This window comes from Felis catus, chromosome D4 (genome assembly GCF_018350175.1).
Source record: "Felis catus isolate Fca126 chromosome D4, F.catus_Fca126_mat1.0, whole genome shotgun sequence".
Taxonomy (NCBI): domain Eukaryota; kingdom Metazoa; phylum Chordata; class Mammalia; order Carnivora; family Felidae; genus Felis; species Felis catus.
The window spans coordinates 11,558,571-11,577,837 of NC_058380.1; the positions used below are offsets into that span (position 1 = coordinate 11,558,571).

Below are 19,267 nucleotides of genomic sequence, written 5' to 3' on the forward strand. Positions count from 1 at the left end.
AAACACCAAGGAGTAGAACACGGGGGTTTTATCTTACTGTGTGAACATTGAAGCTAATGTCATGCATTCTAATGGAATTAATGACTTTGATTGCATGAGCTACCAAGGACAGAAGAGGGTGGAAGAAATAAGAAACTGGCAACACTCTCAGCCCCCTGAAAGCAGCCCAATTCGGAACCCAAGGATCTGTATTTGCTTTTACTTGTTTGCAAGGGGGCAGAGGCATGTCAGTGGTCACTTTGAGCCTCTTTGATTTTCTCTCTTATTTCTGCCCAGCCAGCATTTTCAAGTTACTCCATGTCCTAGGAGTTCCAGAATTATTCCTCTTGACAATCCCATAGGACCTGGAACTGAGTACATGTCCCCTGAGACGTCTCAAAATACGGACTGAGGAAATGTTCCGATGCGATGTCCGGGCAGCACATGTGCATTGTGAATATTCAACTATTCTCGCTTCAGGAAACAGCAGCTGTTCAGATGAGTAGGTGATTTGGGGCCGTTTCACACACCGAGCTGATGCAGAGGTGACGGCTCTTATCCCGGGCAGTCCCGGTCCCTGCACCACTGCCCTGAAGGGCAAGCCTTGCTGCTGCCTTAGTGCAAGCTTCACCTCTGCAGATAAGATGTATTATCTGATGTCAAGCCCTGACAATACAAGCCAACTACTTCCGCTGGAAGTCACCAGAAGAAGCAGTCATCTGTGACCACGCGAGAGGAAGAACTGGCCCTAGTGGATATATTGAATAGATAATCTCCTAAATAGCTTTCAAGGGTGATTTTTGACGATGATGGTTTTTTTTTTTTTAACTAATTAATTTTGAAATTCCAGTGTGATTAGCATACAGTGTTATGCTGATTTCAGGGGTACAATATAGTGATTCAGTAATTCTATGCATTAGTCAGTGCTCATCAGGATAAGTGTACTTTTTAATCCCCATCACCTATTTCACCCCTGCCCCCACCTGCTTCCCCCTCGGGAGACCATCAGTTGTCTGTAATGAAGAATCTGTTTCTTGGTTTGTCTCTTTTCTTTGTTCGTTTGTTTTGTTTCTTCAATTCCACATAATGAGTGAAATCATACGGTATTTGTGATTCTCTGACTTGCTTCACTTAGCATAATACTCTCTGGATCCATTCACATTGTTGCAAATGGCAACATTTCATTCTTTTAATGGCTGTTATATTCCATTGTATCTGTCTATATCTCTAGACAATAGTGAATTTTCTTTTTTTTTTTTTTTTTTTTTTTTTTTTTAACCTTACCTGGTGAGTTTTGAACCTAACCTTCAGGTAAGAATCAACTTTACTATTTTACCATTTGTCTTAAAAACTCACTGTTTTATTCAGAAACTACTTACTGTCAGTGATGTGCTGGGTACCGATACAAAAATCTGGCTGCCATGGACACAGTTAAACTGTTGTAGGTTCCAAGTGTTTGTTGCATGCTGAAAGCGTTTTTCTTTGCACAGCTTACTCGTATCCATAAAAATTAGACCATGACAGAGTTGCCTTAGAGCCTCAGTGACCCACTTAGAATGTGGTAAAGAGAGATCTTGAACCTCTCTACAAAATTGTATTAATCTACTGAATTGATCTCATTTTTCACAATGAAAACTTTTAAGTACAGGTGGATTAGGTGGCTTGTCGGATGTTGGGTGAGATATATTATAGTTGTAGTCAAAGACTAAAATGAATGATAAACATCAAAATTCAGGCTAGTGGATGCCTCTAAGGAGAAAGAGAGTTTTATGATTAATAAAAAGTATAGAAGGCAGTTCAACTATACAGATAATATTTTATTTCTTAAGCAGCATTTTAGATTCATGAGTATTCACTGGTTTATTTCTTTATACCTTTTATGTGTCATAAATATTGCACAAAAATTTTCAAAGATGAACCCAGAAGAGGGGGGAAAAAAGATAATGATGTCTCTGGGAATGCACATCAGGGTTTTAAAATCGCTAAAATATTTAAGGTCTCTTTTCCTATAAATATGGATGTAAGAAATAGTTCAGATTCAGGTCTCCCCCATTTCCAGTGTGATGATTTTGTGAGTGACATTTTTAAAACCATTTCACTTATTCCTAGTTTAAAATCTTTATCCAATGTTTATGGTCAAAAAAATGCATTTTTCAAATCATTCCATGCACTAAGCCCTGAATCTTCTACCTAAAGCATCACAACTGGTTTCACTGGGGACGATGGAAAATCACAGGAGGAAAGTCACAGGCACAGGGGGATGATGAAGAATTTTCAGGCTGAAGACACACTGGGATTGGCAGGGAATATGGGCTTGGAGTGGCCCCTGCTGACTTAGCATCTGGTTTGACCTGATGGCCATTGCCCTTGGACATGAGCTTAGAGAGACCCTCAATCAGGGTATGTTTTTCTAACAGGGAAACTGGCCCGGGACTAGGAGAACTACAATTTCTACAATTTGAAGTCAAAATTGTCTTTGCTAATTCTCTCTCTCTCTCTCTCTCTCTCGCTTTTTTTTTTTAATATTTTAACTGCAGTGAAGGGAGCAATCTGACCCCAGCACATCATTACCCAGACTTCAGGTTTAAGACCTATGCTCCACTGGCGTTCCGATATTTCAGAGAACTTTTTGGTATCAAGCCTGATGATTACTTGGTAAGAACCTGTCATTTTCCTTCCTTCTTCAGAAACGTGTGATCTAAACATTTGTCTCATAGCAACAGCGACAAGTCGTGTGTGTCTCTTATAATGCTCTGGAGCCTCGTAAAAAGTCCAGGTTTTATAATGATGATAAATTCAGCTTCAGGCAATATGATTTGACGCTGCAGCCCTTACCGATAACTACAGAATCTGCTATGGTAATTGATATTTAAATAACTGTGGTGTTGGTTGCTACGTCAGATCATTATTCTAACAGATATAATTAGTTACAAATACTCCTGTGAATTTTGCTGATTACATTCTACTTGAAAGCCTTCCTGTTTTAATTGCCTTATTTATCCCATTCATCTCAAACCTGCCTTGGCCTGCAACCGTATTCACCTTGACCTACAATTTGAACAGCATTTTAAAGATGCCGGATAGGCTTGTTCTCAACATCTTTTGATGCAAGCTCTTTTTAAACGTATTTTTATTTGGCACAAGGGCATATCTTGTCCTTAGAATTGTCGTTTCTGTCCATCATCTTTCTGGCACGCAGCAGGTGTAACACAACAGCTTTTTTGTGAGGTAGTCTGATCTGACCCCCTGCTTGAGGAACCCGGAACTTCCTTTTTGTTTCAAGAGAAAAATGGTTTATTTCATAATTTGATCGCTGTTAACACCCTGGGGCTCTTCACAATCGGTTTTCAAGAAGCTGTAGGAAGGATGCCATCAAATATTTATTGTTCATCCTTTTCTGAATGATCTTAATAAGACTTGAGCCAGATCCTAGAATCAAGCTTTGCATGGGAAGTATAGCAACATTTATCACTGGGAACAGAGACTATCGAAACTGCATTGTATAATCTGGCTGAGATGCACATAATAAAATTCAAAGCTCATTCTCTTCTGCGCCGATGAAAACCTGCACGTGACCCTCTTTTTTTTTTCAGTTTTTATTGTAACTCGTGCAGTGTTACATTAGTTTCAGGTGTATAATATGGTGATTCACCACTTGCATACATCACCTGCGGCCAGCACAGCAGGTGCACTCCTTAATCCCCATCACCTGCTTCCCCCACCCCCACCCCCACCCCCACCCCTCTCCCCTCAGGTATGACTCTCTTCTTTAGTTGAGCCCTAAGAAACTCATATGACTTCTGCTCAGTGAGATGATACTGGCTCCTCAAGGCACATTACCAAGACTTCACAGGGCAGTGGGAACTGAGTAGAAAGTCCCTGGGCAGTCCTGCTCCCCTTAAATGTGTCCATCCAGGTAGCTTTCTGCCTCGCCACACCCCTTGAGCTGTGATGTCAGGTGTCTCTACCCAGCACTACCAAACCTGCCCTCCCCAGCTACTCCAGTGCACAAACCCACGCGTGTTGGGGGTGGGGGGGGGGGGTACTAGAGAAGATTCTTTGGTTTCTGACCATTCTCTCATTACTGAGTGTCACTGTCATTCAGGAAACATGTTGATGGAACTCAGTGGGGTCTTGATGCTGTTTTATTGAAAATGAGATTGTGCTCTCATCTGCCACACGTTAGAAATCAGTTGGGTTCTCCTTCTGAATTTCCTTGAGCTTCTGCTAACCGAGGAGATGGCATTTGCTTGCATTTCATAGCACAGATCCCGTCATTGTGATGAGATGGCCAACTGCCTCCCCTTCACCTGTAGGTCTGTTTTTGGCCCTCCTGAGGCCACTGAGCTACAGGCTGGGAAGGCAGTTTTTGCGCTCATTCTGTCCAGCAAAAGGGCTTTCTTGGGGGAAGGCCTTTTTCTGATCAACGGGGCCCACGGCTTATAGAGTTCCCTAGTGCGCCTTTAAGCTGGCAAAGTTACTTTCATCACGGGGTTCGAGTGTGTACAAAGGAGCCCAGGAGACTAAGCTGATGGCTTTGCAGAGCAGAAGTCTTCCTTCATGGAGCTGGCAAAAGGTAGCTTAATCGATCATCGAACTTCGAACGCTTAGGCCACGAAAATACTTTGCCACCGATTATAGGGAAATTTGAAAGTTAGAAGCCATGACCCTCAGGGAACTTAGAATCCAACCCGGCACGATGACTTTGTGTGGGCGAACCATCAGTTCTACCAGACAGCAAATAAAAAGACCAGAGGGAAATAGCAAACAGTCCAGGATTTCAGAGGAGGGAGGGGGGTCTCTCTCTGTCGCGTGAAATGGTTTAGCTCTAGTGACCTAGAAATTGGAAGGGATTTGAGTCGGAGGGAAGGAAGGGAAGTTGACTGCACATTTGATGATGTTGAGCAGTAATGTTTTTGGTGGGATGATGGTATTGGGGGTTCAGTTTCAAAAGAGGAGTCTTTGTCTTTTAGAGATGCATGCCGGAGTCTCTCTGGAGGAAATGAGTTGATGTCTGGGATTCGCTTCGAGAGACTATGAGGGAAGCAGGCAGAGGAGTGATGGGGGTATAGTGGAAACAAGATTGGCCATGAGTTGATAGTTGCAGAAGCCAGAAGAGAAGGGTATGGATATTGATTACACAGTTCTCTTTGCTTGTATTGAGGTTTGAAATTTTCCGTAATGAGAAGTTGGGGGGAGGGGCAGGGAGAGAAAGATAGGAACAGGCAGGTAAGAATGCTTTTCTTCGATTCCATTTTTCCACCTCCCGTATCAACACAGTCCAGTAAATGGACCCATCTCTGGGACCTACGAGAAACAGAGGGCACTGGCCCTCTAGCTAAACATGGCTACCTGGTCCCCAGTGGTTATGGCCATCTACCTGCCCCGCACTGAGACACCCCCCGGGGACACCCCCAGCCCAGAACTAGAAGCTTACCTCCAAACCACTTAATCTGAAAACCCCAGCCAGTGATCTCAAGTGTGGTAGAGGAGGAAGGGGTTTTTCACCTGAGATGACAGGCTTTCCAGAATTAGATACAACCATCAGACTTTTTAGTCCAACTGTTCATTATAGATGAACAGTCTAAAGCTGGGGTCGGTGAAGGAGGCGCCCAAGGTTATCCATGTTGGTAGGCGCAGACCCCAGACCAGACCTGGGATCCCCCAGCCCTCCCCCGGGCTCTCTCCCATTCCCCAGCTGCCTCTCAGCCCACTGAGTCTCAGACCTCTCATTAAATGTGTTCACAGCGTAAGACTCCCTCGACCATGAAACCGTCAACTGTGATTATCCATTCTGAAGCACCTCCCCAACGGGGTCAGACACCCTTAACGAAGCATTTTTTGGAAGAGTTAAGCCCAAATAAAACACAGGAAAATCAAATAAGACCTCCCTTAAAAAAAAAAAAAGTGTGGGGAAAAAAAAAAAGGATACCGTGCAAATGCCAAAGTACATCCTAGCGTCTGTCAAACTGGGGCTAGTTGAACCCAAATTTTTGAAGATAGACTGATCTAAAAGGGGAGAGAAGGTAACATGATAGAGTGATCGGTGACTGTCCAGCCGGGCCTAATGCTGATCCCCCTGATATGTGTGCATTTCCACTCAGTGCTGTGGTCTTGTATCTGGGTTTTTGCCTGAATTACTCTGTTTACGTTCTCAGTACCATTCACATCCGCAATCTGCATACCGATTACGAGTTTCATGTTGGAACACGCATAATTTGGATTGTGAGACCGCACACTGAAGGTGCTTGTGCATACACAGCCCAGCAGCCTGGCTGTGCCTCCTTCCTTCCTTGTTCCAAAATAAACGCCTCTCGAGGGAAGGCCAAGGTCCCCGGAGCATTTTTTTTCCCATCTCTGCTTGGGCAGCAAGCCTTCGGTTTGATTTCCTTCTCCCCCAGGTGCCGGAGTGGTCCAAAATCCAGGGTGATTTGTATGACATCTTTCCAGACTCACCGGCACCGATAAGAGCAGGGTGAATATTTAACACTATCAAGGGAAAGAAATGGCAGAAAAACTTATCTCCACCCCACTGTGCAAGTTTACGTTGTTACTTTGCCTTGGCGGGGGCGGCGGGGCATTGGGGGGTGGGGGGAGGGGGCAGCTGGATTGCACTTTGTAGTCTTTTCCAGCGGGAATAGTCAGGAGGCCCCTACAGGAAATAGAAGGGAGACAATGAATGCATCGGAACAGCTTGCACAGAAGAGAGAGCCTGAAAGGAGGTACATAAAACGCAGGGTACACGTGGGGCCTTGTTGATCAAGGCTAATTAAAATGTTCCCGTCTCTCCTGTTTATTTGCTCTTAAATGGCAACATTTCAGAGCAGGTTGCTTAGCGTGGAGCGTGGTAACCAAGTGATAGGGTGAGGTATCACGGGATTATACACGAGGACGGTAATATTCCTGGTTGATATCAAAATGCCAGTTTCTTGCACACCACTGCACTGCTGGTAGTGACCCCCAGCGAGCTATTAAGAAATGCCAAAGCGATTTATTTTTCCCTGCATATCAATGTATAAATTACCTACTAAAGGAGGATTTGACAAGTAACCAATGAAGTATTTTCCCTATAATGTCACTGCTTCTAGAAGAATTTGAGGCTTTAATTAGAAGCAGATGATTAGGTCTGAATCCAGTTTTCTCTCGACCGCTCTTCCTGAATCACCCCCTAATTTCTCTATTTGCAGCCTCTAATTTCTGCATTCTGTGTTGTTGTTCGACTTCCGCAACATTAACTCCTGTCTGTAGGAAGGCTCTGTGCGGGGAATTCAGAGCCCGTAAAAAAGAATCAGAATTCCTAAAGAGAGCCTGGGGGTCTGCCTTCGCTCTTTAGAAGAGCTTGGGGTCCACACCTTTATTTTCCAATGTCTCAAATCTATGATTATACGAGAGACACCCATTCTTCTTGACGCACTGCGTCCCAGCGGATCTTTGGGTAGCCTCCTGGTTGCTGGAGCTCAGCCGAAACCCTCAGTACATCTTGAGGCACCGGTTTTTCCTCGCCTAGAAGGTGTGGACTCACTCGCCTGTGTGTGGTCATGTGATAAGACATAGCCCAGCATTAAATCCTTAGCGACACCTGGGTGGCTCAGCCGGTTAAGCCTCAGACTTCGGCTCACGTCACGATCGCACGGTCCGTGAGTTCGAGCCCCACGTCGGGCTCTGTGCTGACAGCTCAGAGCCTGGAGCCTGCTTCGGCTTCTGTGCCTCCCTCTCTCTCCCAAAAATAAACAAACATTAAAAAAAAAAAAGAAGAAAGAAAGAAATAGGAACAGCAGTAGGTACGTGGTCACTCTTTGCCAGGGTTTTGGAAAGCATCCCCTTTGAAAACCTTCAGCTGCTTTCTTGTAGACGTTAGTGTCTTTGTTTCGGAGATGAGGTTCCTTGGACTCCGGGATGCCAAGGTACTTCCTCCAGGTCGCTGAGGTGGCCGCTGGCAGAGCCGTGATGTGAAAAAAGGTGATTCCAAGTCCCACGCCCTTCTCACTCAACCAGCTCTCCAGGTGGATCCTGCACCCACGGCAGGAAAGCACCCTCTGCTTCCGCTAGGCTTTTACGGCATCCTTTGTGCAGTCTTATTTTTCCTCGTCTCTGCATCACTCGTAATGACCGAGGCATTCTAATGCTGCTCAGCAAGAAAGCCTCAGGAAGCAAGCCCGGGGCCGCCTGGGTGGCTCAGTCCGCTACCCATCCGACTCTTGATTTCGGTTCACGTCACGATCTCACGGTTAAGAGATCGGGCCCCTCGTCAGGGACTCTGTGCCGACAGCAACACAACCTGCTTGGGATACGTTCTGTCTCTCTGGCTCTCTCTCTTCCTACCCCCGCCTTGCGTGTGCTCTTTCTCTCTCTCAAAATAAATAAATCCACATGAAAAAGAAAAAGCAAGCCTGGAGGAAAGAAGAAGATAGAAGGCAGCGTGCAGTTACTTCTTTCTTTTCTTGGAAAATCGTGTTTCCCTCATCCACGTGCTGCCGAAGCAAGAGAATTTAAAGTCACCAGTTAGAACTGCCTTTTAATTGTTTTTTCTCCCGGTTTCTCCCTCCCCTCTCCTTGTCCCCCACTCCCCCGCCTCCTACTCCCTCCTCTCAGCCTTTTCTGTGATGGACACTTAAATATCCAGAAGCCCAGGTAGAAAGCTTTGAGCGATGTTGCCAACGTTTGCACCCTTAGGGTGCGACCGTTTAAACCCCCGCCTTTGCCCCTCACCAGGACTGGTCTCCTCTCACACGCTGGGTCTTGACCTTTTTCTCTACGCTCGGTGTTTCTCTAAGTCAGTAACGGGGATCCTCGGTTCATGAACACTGAGCTCCGTAACCAGACATTGACTTCTCTTCTGGGTTTGTTTTGACGTTTTTGGTGAGATCGACAGCCCTTCACCTTAATTGGTGAAGTTCAGCCCGTCGTCTGGCAAAAACTCGTGTCGTGCCTGCTGTGTGCCAGGCACCGATCCTGCCCTGTATCACCGCGTAAGGTACAAGTAGCCGGTGCCCTTGTGGAGTTGTGCAGGCTGGTGGGGACTCGGGATCCTGAACAGGCACGTGAGGGATTTTGTGGTCACTTCCACGATGAGAACCAGAGATGCGGTGCCAGGAAGCAGACACGCTGGAGACGCACAGGAGCGGGAAGAGGGCTCCAGAGTAAGTGCTCTCCAGTCCCACACGCGTCCCTGCACGCGACGTCCCACAGCCACTCCCTTGCTGTGCACCCTGCGTGTTCCTTTTGTCCACCTGCGGTGGCTTCTCAGCACAGTGGACGGAGCGGTTGGTCCTCTGCTCCAGACTTTCCAACGGCTTTCAGCTCCCTTAGAGCAAAGTTCCAAGTCCTTGCAGTGACCCGTGCCGCCCTGTGTGGTCTGGCCCACCTGCCCTCTGGCCCCTTTCCTTGCAGCCCTCCCTGCTCACTCTGCTCCGGCCACCGGCCCCCTGGCTGTGCCTTGAGGTCCCCAGATCTCAAGACCTTTGCATTTGGAGCTCCCCTCTCCCTGACACGCCCTTCCCCCAGACAGCCGCAGGCCTCTGCTCAAGTCCCCACCCCCTCCCCCCCACAGTGAGGCTTTCGTGACCCAGCCTTCTTGAAGTTTATCGCAGCCCAGTCCTCAGTCACGGCTGGTACTCTGCCCCCTTTCCGTGCCTCATCTTTCTCCACAGCACTTACTGCGTTCTGATGTATAATTGATTTACTTGGTTACCGTCTGTTTTCTCCTCCTGGGCTCTAAGCTTCATGAGTGCTTGAGACGTAACAGATGCTCAGCAGAAGTTTCCTCAGTGTTAAATGAATACATGAATGAGTAGTAGTCAGCCCGGTGAAGGTAGAATGGAAGTTGTTTGGGATAAAGGAAAATGCAGAATCCTCGTAGGTGAGTGTCACTGGCACATCTGAGAATGTGGGAAGCGCCTCTTCGTGGCTAAAGGTAGATTTTAAGGAGGGAAGTGATGAAAGAGAAGGTTGGAAGGACAGGTGGGGCCATGCGTGGCCTTGAAAGCTCTGTTAAGGGATTTGGGTGTTCTCATCTATCCAGACGTCGGAAACCATCAAAAGATGTGACGGCATGGGAGGACTTGATCAGATTGGCATCTTAGAAAGATCTCCGGTTTCCTGGTGGAAAATGCAGGCGAGAAAGGGAGAGTGGATAGTTGAGGCAAGGTGGAGTCTCCCATAGCAATCAAGACATGATGTAAAACCACTGAATTTACGGTATGAGCGAAGAATGGCATGAAGCAAGCAGATACCATCGCTAGTCTGGGTACGAAAGATGAGGGAATGGGGGGCATCAAGGTTGATGCCCAAGTTTCTGGTTTGGGAACGGAATAAATAATGTTTCTGATCCTTGGATTAGGGGAAAGAAAGGTTGAAGGGATGCACATGATGTAGAGTTGCCACGTATAGTTGTTTAGGGTGTGCACTGCCCAAGAATACCTGGCTAAGCTGAAGAAGTAGAGGCTGGAATCCAGCCTTTCTTTTACTTACCAGCCTTGTATCTGACCCAGAGCTCCATCTTCCAGAAGAAAAGCACCTCTTTCTAGTTACTACAGAGGCATCATAGGGGCTGACCATAGCCCTGAGATGAATTTGACTTTGAACTTGTTACAAGTGAAGTGCTTATGGTGTAACCAAATAGAAATATCTACTGAAAAAGTTAGGCCTACAGGGGCACCTGGGTGACTCCGTCAGTTAAGCGCCGACTTTGGCTCAGGTCATGATCTCACGGTTCATGAGTTCAAGCCCCGTGTCGGGCTCTGCGCTGACAGCTCAGAGCCTGGAGCCTGCTTCGGATTCTGTGTCTCCCTCTCTCGCTGCTCCTTCCCCACTCCTGCTCTGTCTCTGCCTCTCAAAAATAAATAAACATTAAATTTTTTTTAAAAAGTTAGGCGTACGGGTCTGGAGCATTATAGAGATCTGGGCTGGAGCTACGGGTGTTGAAACCATGCATGGATGACATCTTTTGGGAAAGCAAATAGAATAGGTGTTAGTGTTCAAGTGACACATACACAGTATAAGTTGTACTTTCAGTCGTTATTTTATGGGCACTTGGCGAAAACAAAACACCTTGGACAACAGTACTGTTGACGTTCGTTCGTTGGAAAGACCTGATGATTCATGATTCTGTCATATGACACTGGAGGTGAGAAGGCGTTTCTGTTTGTCCTAGAATCATTAAGATAAATGCATCAATTAAATTTTTAGAAATCCCAGAGAGCCCTCTTAGTGTACGTGGAACCTCCTTTGGAAGCTCATGGAAGAGAACTTCCTGTTTCAGAATGGCCAAGATCAGAATCCTATGATTTCCCTCCTTGGAAGCATCATATACGCTAAATGCATTTTTAATCATTTATTTATCTACTCTTGTAGTATTCCATCTGTAGTGAACCTCTAATAGAGCTGTCCAACCCCGGAGCCAGTGGATCCTTGTTTTTTGTGACCAGCGATGATGAATTTATCATCAAAACCGTACAGCATAAAGAAGCTGAGTTCCTTCAGAAGCTACTGCCAGGCTATTACATGGTAAGTAACCGTCCCATCAGTAAAAATCCTACTTGAGATTTCGTTATTTTCCACCACAGTTTCCGCCCCCCCCCCCATGCTTTAAAAAAAAAAATTATTTAGTTTTCTTTATCTTTGATTTATTTTGTAAGACTTTGTTTATTTGGAGAGAGACAGAGACAGGCGTGAGCGGAGGAGGTGCAGAGAGAGATTGGGAGAGAGAGAATCCCAAGTGGGCTCCGCACTGCCAGCAGAGAGCCCAAGACGGGCGGGGGCTCCGTCTCACAAAACCATGAGATCATGACCTGAGCCGAAAGCAAGAGTTGGACGCTTGATCAGCCAAGCCACCCAGGCGCCTCTTTTCCTATGCCTTTTTACAGTGACCCTGTGCCACGTTTCTTTCCCTTTGGTGAGCTTTGGGGTGTGTTTGGATTATACCGCGACGGTTATCGGGTAGATTTTACAAGGTGAAGGAGCCTTGTTGTAGAGCAGAGTTGACCCACACAGTCCTGGGTTCAGATCCCAGCTCAGCCATCACCTAACTGTGTGACCACGAGTAAGTGACTTAACGTCGGAGCTGTAGGCTCCTTAGTCTGTGAAAGCTGGGAAATGCGTGTCTTCGACAAGTGTTGTGATGGAGGAAGGGTACAGGATGCGGGATAGAGGAAGCATTGCATCACGAGACTCTTGGAGTCCAGTACGTGGTAGGAATATGAGTGGTTAGCGTTCATCGAGCGCTAAGCTGTGTGAAACACAGCTGTAAAAATACTACTTAATTTCAGAATCTGCTGGAGACATTAAATGTTGTAAATTATACACATAAATATAGGGGTCAAAAATCTAAATAAAAATCTTAGTGGAGAGCAGGCACAGATTTTAAAAGGTCTGTTTGCTCCTGGGGCACCTGGGTGGCTCAGTTGGTTAAGTGTCTGACTTCGACTCAGGTCATGATCTCACGGTTTGTGAGTTCAAGCCCCGCGTCGGCCTCTGTCCCGACAGCTCAGAGCCTGGAGCCTGCTTTGGATTCTGTGTCTCCCTCTCTCCCTCCCTGCCTGCCTCTCTCTCTCTCTCTCTCTCTCTCTCTCTCTCTCAAAAATAAGTCACATTAAAAAAATCTTTTAGGGGCGCCTGGGTGGCTTAGTCGGTTGAGCGTCTGACTTCGACTCAGGTCATGATCTCACAGTCTGTGAGTTCGAGCCCTGCATCGGGCTCTGTGCTGATGGCTCAGAGCCTGGAGCCTGCTTCCGATTCTGTGTCTCCCTCTCTCTCTGCCCCTGCCCTGCTCATGCTCTGTCTCTCTCTGTCTCAAAAATAAATAAAAACAGGGGCACCTGGGTGGCGCAGTCGGTTAAGCGTCCGACTTCAGCCAGGTCACGATCTCGCGGTCCGTGAGTTCGAGCCCCGTGTCGGGCTCTGGGCTGACGGCTCAGAGCCTGGAGCCTGTTTCCGATTCTGTGTCTCCCTCTCTCTCTGCCCCTCCCCCGTTCATGCTCTGTCTCTCTCTGTCCCAAAAATAAATAAACGTTGAAAAAAAAAATTTAAAAAAAAATAAATAAAAACATTAAGAAAAAAATTTTTTAAAAAACCTTTTAAAGGTTTAATCCTAAACAAAGCGGAAATTGTTTTAGAGCGTATGGTCTATGTACTTTGTATTAGAGAAAACAGAAGATCCAGAAAAGCTAGAAAAATGCAGCCAATTTTAATTCTTTTTCCAGAGATACATATTACTAACATCTGGTGTATGTCCTTCCTGATGTATTCTATTCATACACACATTTTTAAATAATATGAAATCGGGATCAAACTGACATTGCACTTTACTCGCCTGCTAAGCGAGTAAGTCTTAAACTTCTTTAGTTCTAAGCTTAGATAGAACTGCATTGTCCAATATGGTAGTCCTTAGCCAGATGCAGCTTTTAATTTGAAATCAATTAAAGTTAAATGAAATTGTAACATTTAGCCAAACAAGTGGTTCATCGGAATCTTACTTGTAAGCTAACATAACAAATAATATAATTTACCCAGTTAACGAGAAAAAATGTGAACATCGTGTGATGATCCAAATAAATGTTGGGTAGAAATGAAGGCATTCAGAATTCAGCATCTCTTCCTAATTAAAATTCTTTCAATTGGGAGGGAAGTTTTTTAACATAAATAAGTGAACACACACGTACAATGCACTCTTCAGTCTCCAAGAGTTCACCTAATACCTCATGGAGAAGAACAAGGGCCCTTTCGTTGGAAATAAAGATAAAGGTGTCCTCCTATAGAAGTCCTGTCTGGTGTATTTGTGAGAATTTCGAGCAATAACTTTTGAGCACAGAAAGAAATAGAAGAAAAGTATAAACACCATTCTCTATAAACAATATAGTTAAAAAGGAGCAAAACTTGGGGCGCCTGGGTGACTCAGTCAGTTGAGCGTCCGACTTCGGCTCAGGTCATGATCTCACAGCTCGTGAGTTCGAGCCCCGTGGCGGGCTCTGTGCTGACAGCTCGGAGCCTGGACCCTGTTTTGGATTCTGTGTCTCCCTCTCTCTCTGCTCCCCACCCCCCCCCCTTGTGCTCTGTCTCTCTCTGTCTCTCAAAAATAAATAAACATTTTAAAAAAAGGAACAAAACTTCAAGAAAATTAGCCAGCAGTTTCTAGGGATAATGAGAGTCCAGATTTGCAGGATTTAAGATATGTCTACACCCTCCATTGTGTTCCGTTATGCAGATCATACAGAGTAGGAGAATACAAGGAAAAAAATGAGAGCCTGTGTATGACAACAGGAACTTGTAGTGAACATGATGAGAAGAATAAAGATACAAATAAATGAAAGCATACTATAATTCTGATAAGGAAATCAAGTTATAGTAAGAACTATAATGTGTAAACAATAACCCCAAAAGAATTTTTTTAAGTTTGTTTATTTGCTTTGAGAGAAAGTGAGCATGAGCAGGGGAGGGACAGAGAGAGAGAGAGAGAGAGAGAAAGAGAACCTCAAGTAGGCTCCACGCTGTCAGCACAGAGCCCAACTTTGGGCTTGAGCTCCCAAACTATGAGATCATGACCTGAGCCGAGATCAACAGTCCGACGCTTAACTGCCTGAGCCACCCAGGTGCCTCCCCCAAAAGAATTTTTGTAATAAGAACTCTAAAATGCTTGCATCTGTAAAAACAAATATATAAGATCAATATGAAAGAAACTACAAATTGTTATTCAAAGACATACAAAGTTCGGAAGTAAAGAGACACGCGTCGTTCCTGAACTCCGTATTGTAAAGATTTCAGTTCTCCCTCATCAGTTTAGAAATCCAGTCTAATTGCAATCATGAGGGCTTCTTTGAGAAAACACCGTGTGTCAGCTGACCCCGGTGCTGCCGATGAGCCGGGGGGGTCTGGGGGCCCTGGAATGGGAGACCACGGTGGCTTCTGTGGGGGTCGAGGACAAGGAGTGGATCCCGGTCACCAAGCTGGGCCACCTGGTCAAGGACATGAAGATCTGGAGACGATCTGTCTCTTCTCCCTGCCCATCAAGGAATCTGAGATCACGGACTTTTTCCTGGGGGTGTCCCTCAAGGAGGAACTTTTGAAGAATATGCTGCTGCAAAAGCAAACCCGTGCTGGCCAGCAGACCAGGTTCTAGGCATTTGTGGCCATCGGAGAGGACAATGGACACGTCGGTCTGGGTGTTAAGTGCTCCAGGGAGGTAGCCAGTGCCGACCGTGAGGCCGTGATCCCTGCCAAACTTTCCAGGGACCTGTGTGGTGAGGTGACTCGGGGGACAAGGTCGTCAAGCCCCACACTGTCCCGTGCGGGGTGACCAGCCGCTGTGGCTCTGTGCTGATGCGCTTCATCCTCGACCCCAGGGGCACTGGCACTGTCTCCGTCCCCGAGCCCAAGAAGATACGGACGATGACAGTACTGACGCCTGCTACACGCTAGCCAGGGTCTGCCCTGCCCCCCAGGCAACTTCACTAAGGCCACTTTTGATTCCCAAGACCTACACCTGTCTCTTCCCCACCTCTGGAAAGAGACTGTTCATCAAGTCTCCCTATCAGGAATTCACTGACCATCTTGGGAAGCCCACACCAGAGTCTCCGTGCAGAAGACCCAGGCTCCACTTGTGTTCGCCACATAGTTTTATACAAGGAAAACAAAGTGAACTAAGTCTGTGTTTAAAAAAAAAAAATGCCAGTGGGATTTTTCCCTGAACTGATTCATTTGAAAATGAAGGCAAAACAAACAGAAGAAAGTGGAAACAAATATCGTTTTAAGAGCATTTAAAAAAATAAACGGTGGAAGGGGAAGGTTGTAAGAACAGACAACCTTATCATAGTTTTGATAAGAATTAAAATGGTGGACCTGCCAGAACATATACCAAAAAAATCTATAAACCTGCACTAATATTAAAGATGTGGAATTAGTGTAGTTCTAGACAAATAGATCAATTGAGTCAGATAATTCCTATTTTCAGATCTTTCACACACACACATACACACACACACACACACACACACACACACACACACGAAATAATTCCATATGGAGTAAAAACCAAATGTAAATGACCAAAACTAGTAAAAATTTGGAAGAAACTAGAAGAAATTATAAGCTTGGGGTATAACATCTGTATAACAAATATATAGGAATGTATATAAAAGTTGGGAATTGGCGGGGGGGGGGGCACCTGCATGACTCATTGGTTGAGGGTCTGACTTTGGCTCAGGTCATGATCTCACAGTTCTTGGGTTCAAGCCCCATGTCGGGCTCTGTGCTGACAGCAGCCTGGAGCCTGCTTTGTATTCTGTGTCTCCCTCTCTCTCTGCCCCTCCCTTACTCAGACTGTGTCTCTGTCTCTCAAAAATAAATAAATGTTTTTAAAAAACTTTTTTTTGAAAGTTGGGAATTGGAAGAAGGATCAGGGGTAGTAGGGAAACTTCGTGACATAAATGCCCTCCAGCAAACTTCTTAATTTCTCGCCTACTTTTAAAGTGAAACACTAAAAATAGGCATGTATTTCTTAATAGTAGAAAAGATAACATGACTGGAAGAAAATATTTGCCCTGTAGAGAATAGGAAAATGCTAAATATTCAGAATATACTGAGAAACTCCCAACAATAACCCAAAACTACAGAAAAGCAGGCAAAGGATATTAATGCATCATTCTTTTCGAAATGGCCAGAAATAACATTAAAATGTTACATTTCTCTAATAATCCATGGTATTCCCATTTTTCAGAGAACAAGTGTCCGTTTTTTAATGATCATGCTTACAGAGCCTTTAAAGCTTGATACTTTGTGGCCCTGGTGACGAGTGACAAGAAACAGATGGTCTAACAAAGTGTGACTTTGTGTATTGGTCTACCCATTTTTTGGAAGACACTTTTTCAGGAGCTATCAAAATTTTAAGTGCTCATCTTTTAGATCCCAGCAATGAGTTTTCTTTTTAGCTCCTTTAGAGCATAGTCACACATGGCTCTAATCCATTCTTTCCCTCTTTTGAGTTGGGTCTCATTTGGGACACTCTGTTTTCAGTTCAGCCACTTTTAATACCATGGGTTTAGAATGATCAAGTTACTGTTCCAGTGAACCACCTTAAGAGCCAGATCAGAAATAGCAATATTTTAGTAATGGCCTTTAAAGTTTATTTATTTTTGAGAGAGAGAAACAGAGTGGGAGCGGGGGAGGGTCAAAGAGAGAGGAAGACATCGAACCTGAAGCAAGCTCCAGGCTCTGAGCTGTCAGCCCAGAGCCCGACGCGGGGCTCGAACTCACGAACCGCGAGATCATGACCTGAGCTGAAGTCAGAGGCTCACCCGACTGAGCCACCCAGGCGCCTCTAGTTATGGCCTTTAATAAAGATAACCACGTTCCATTTTTCATTATCATATTGAACAAAAGCACATATTTGATGGAGCATTATTTTATGAAAATTGGAGATTTAAAACATTTTTTTCCCTTTTTCTCTTTTTAGAATTTGAACCAGAATCCAAGGACTCTTTTGCCAAAATTTTACGGACTGTACTGCATGCAATCGGGGGGCATTAACATCAGGATCGTGGTAATGAACAACGTCTTACCGCGCTCCATGAGAATGCACTTCACGTATGACCTGAAAGGCTCCACGTACAAGCGAAGAGCTTCCCGAAAAGAGAGGGAGAAATCCAACCCCACCTTCAAGGACTTGGATTTCCTGCAGGACATGCACGAAGGGTTATATTTTGACACAGAAACTTACAACGCGCTCATGAAAACACTTCAGAGAGACTGCCGGGTAAGGAAATACCATTGCCGGGATTGCCCTGGGAAAGGCATCTGTGATAATGTCACCTTGGTAAGGAATGTCCAGAACAGACGTGTGGAATCCCTTTGTTAACAATCCCAGTGCCCATCCATGCTTCCTTGATGTTGAAGGAATTGGTGGACGATAAGGGAATTGTCTAGGAGTGTCTATGAATTTTAGTAAAAAGCGAAGTCAGCTTTCTTTGATAAAATTAAACAAGAATTTTTTTTTTCTTTGCTTTCCATCTTCCCCTGTGGTTAAACCGGAGGGAAAAGGAATTGGGTGTAATGCAGTGATTAGCAAGAAAAGCCATATACAAACCTTGGCACAGGTAACATTCCAACCGGGGAGAGAAGTTCCCTGGATACTTGGTGTGGGTGCAGTACGCTTGCTGAAATTATTTTGGGCCATCGTGAATGAGTCCCAACACTTAGAGCAAAGACCATAACGTGGAAACTTTGCCTGCGGGATTGTCAAAAGGAAGGAGGAATTCATAGTCCCTCAGCCTGCCACTCTTAGGAATAAAATAACAAGACCCAAAACCTGGGAGAGATTTTTCCTGATAGGGTGAATTTACAGAAAGTAGGTAAAGGTTCCCTTGGAGAAAATGATGGAAGTGGAACTGTGATGGCTTCTGAAGAAGGATGATCATCTGATGAACACGTTCTCAGAGCGTTTTGTGCCCCCGGTGAACTTGGGAATACCGTCTAGCTCCAAGCTAAGTTGGGCATAGCGGAGGTGGCCAGGGCTTTCTCTAGGAGTGGATAGGCTTCTGGGACGTATGAGCTGTGTCTTCCAGACTGTGGCTTTCCGGACCTTGTGTGGCCCTGGACAGACGACCCACGTTGGTGCACCGGGGTGGGGGGGGTGAATCCTTGCTGAGAAACACAGTCCTACTATTTATGGGTCGTTTCTTTCTACCTGTTAGGATGTATATGACGATGCGCAAAGGTATGTCATTGAGTGGGCCGTGTCATTGACAGCGAAGTTACTCCACAGCTCCTATTCTTAATGCCCAGTGCACCAGACTAGCCTAGGATTTTTTGATGTACGTTTCCTTTCATTTTCTCAGCATCCGTTTGAAGTTGGTAACCATTCTCATTCCCATTTTAACTGGTGAATCATCAGGCTCTTAAAGAGGGCAAGCAACCTGCCCAGCGTTACTTAGCAAGTCAGGGGCGGCGCCCACACCTCCTTGGGTACAAAGTATGCGCTGTTCACAATTGACACGTAATGGCTCGCTGTAAGGAGTTTTTGTTTTTCATTATCTTTTCACAAGTCAAGGGAACTAAAGCAAACCAACAACAACAACAACAAAAACGTCCAGCTGAGCTATTCAGCTATCTGGGTGGATATGAATGATTCATGTTTTTCTTTAAAAAAGAAAAACCAACGTGCACGCGCGCGCACACACACACACACACACACGTTTGAGTAGAAACCTTTTCCTGTGCTTTCTCTGCCCTCACAGGATGTGGGTGAAAAGTGACTCTCCGTTCCCTAGAGTTTAGTACAAGCCTCTCCAATTTTAGATTT

The 19,267-nt window shown here is 45.4% G+C and overlaps 1 protein-coding gene across 10 annotated transcripts in view; it reads left to right on the top strand.

Moving 5' to 3' along the window:
- PIP5K1B (phosphatidylinositol-4-phosphate 5-kinase type 1 beta) overlaps window positions 1-19,267 on the top strand; it is a 317,417-nt gene that overhangs the window by 182,228 nt on the left and 115,922 nt on the right. For all 10 annotated transcript variants that reach the window (XM_045043289.1, XM_019815741.3, XM_045043291.1 and 7 more), the window contains 3 exons: window positions 2,517-2,634; window positions 11,332-11,484; window positions 17,423-17,722. In XM_045043289.1, the coding sequence (XP_044899224.1) occupies window positions 2,517-2,634; window positions 11,332-11,484; window positions 17,423-17,722 (571 nt within the window). The remainder of the gene's footprint in view (window positions 1-2,516; window positions 2,635-11,331; window positions 11,485-17,422; window positions 17,723-19,267) is intronic.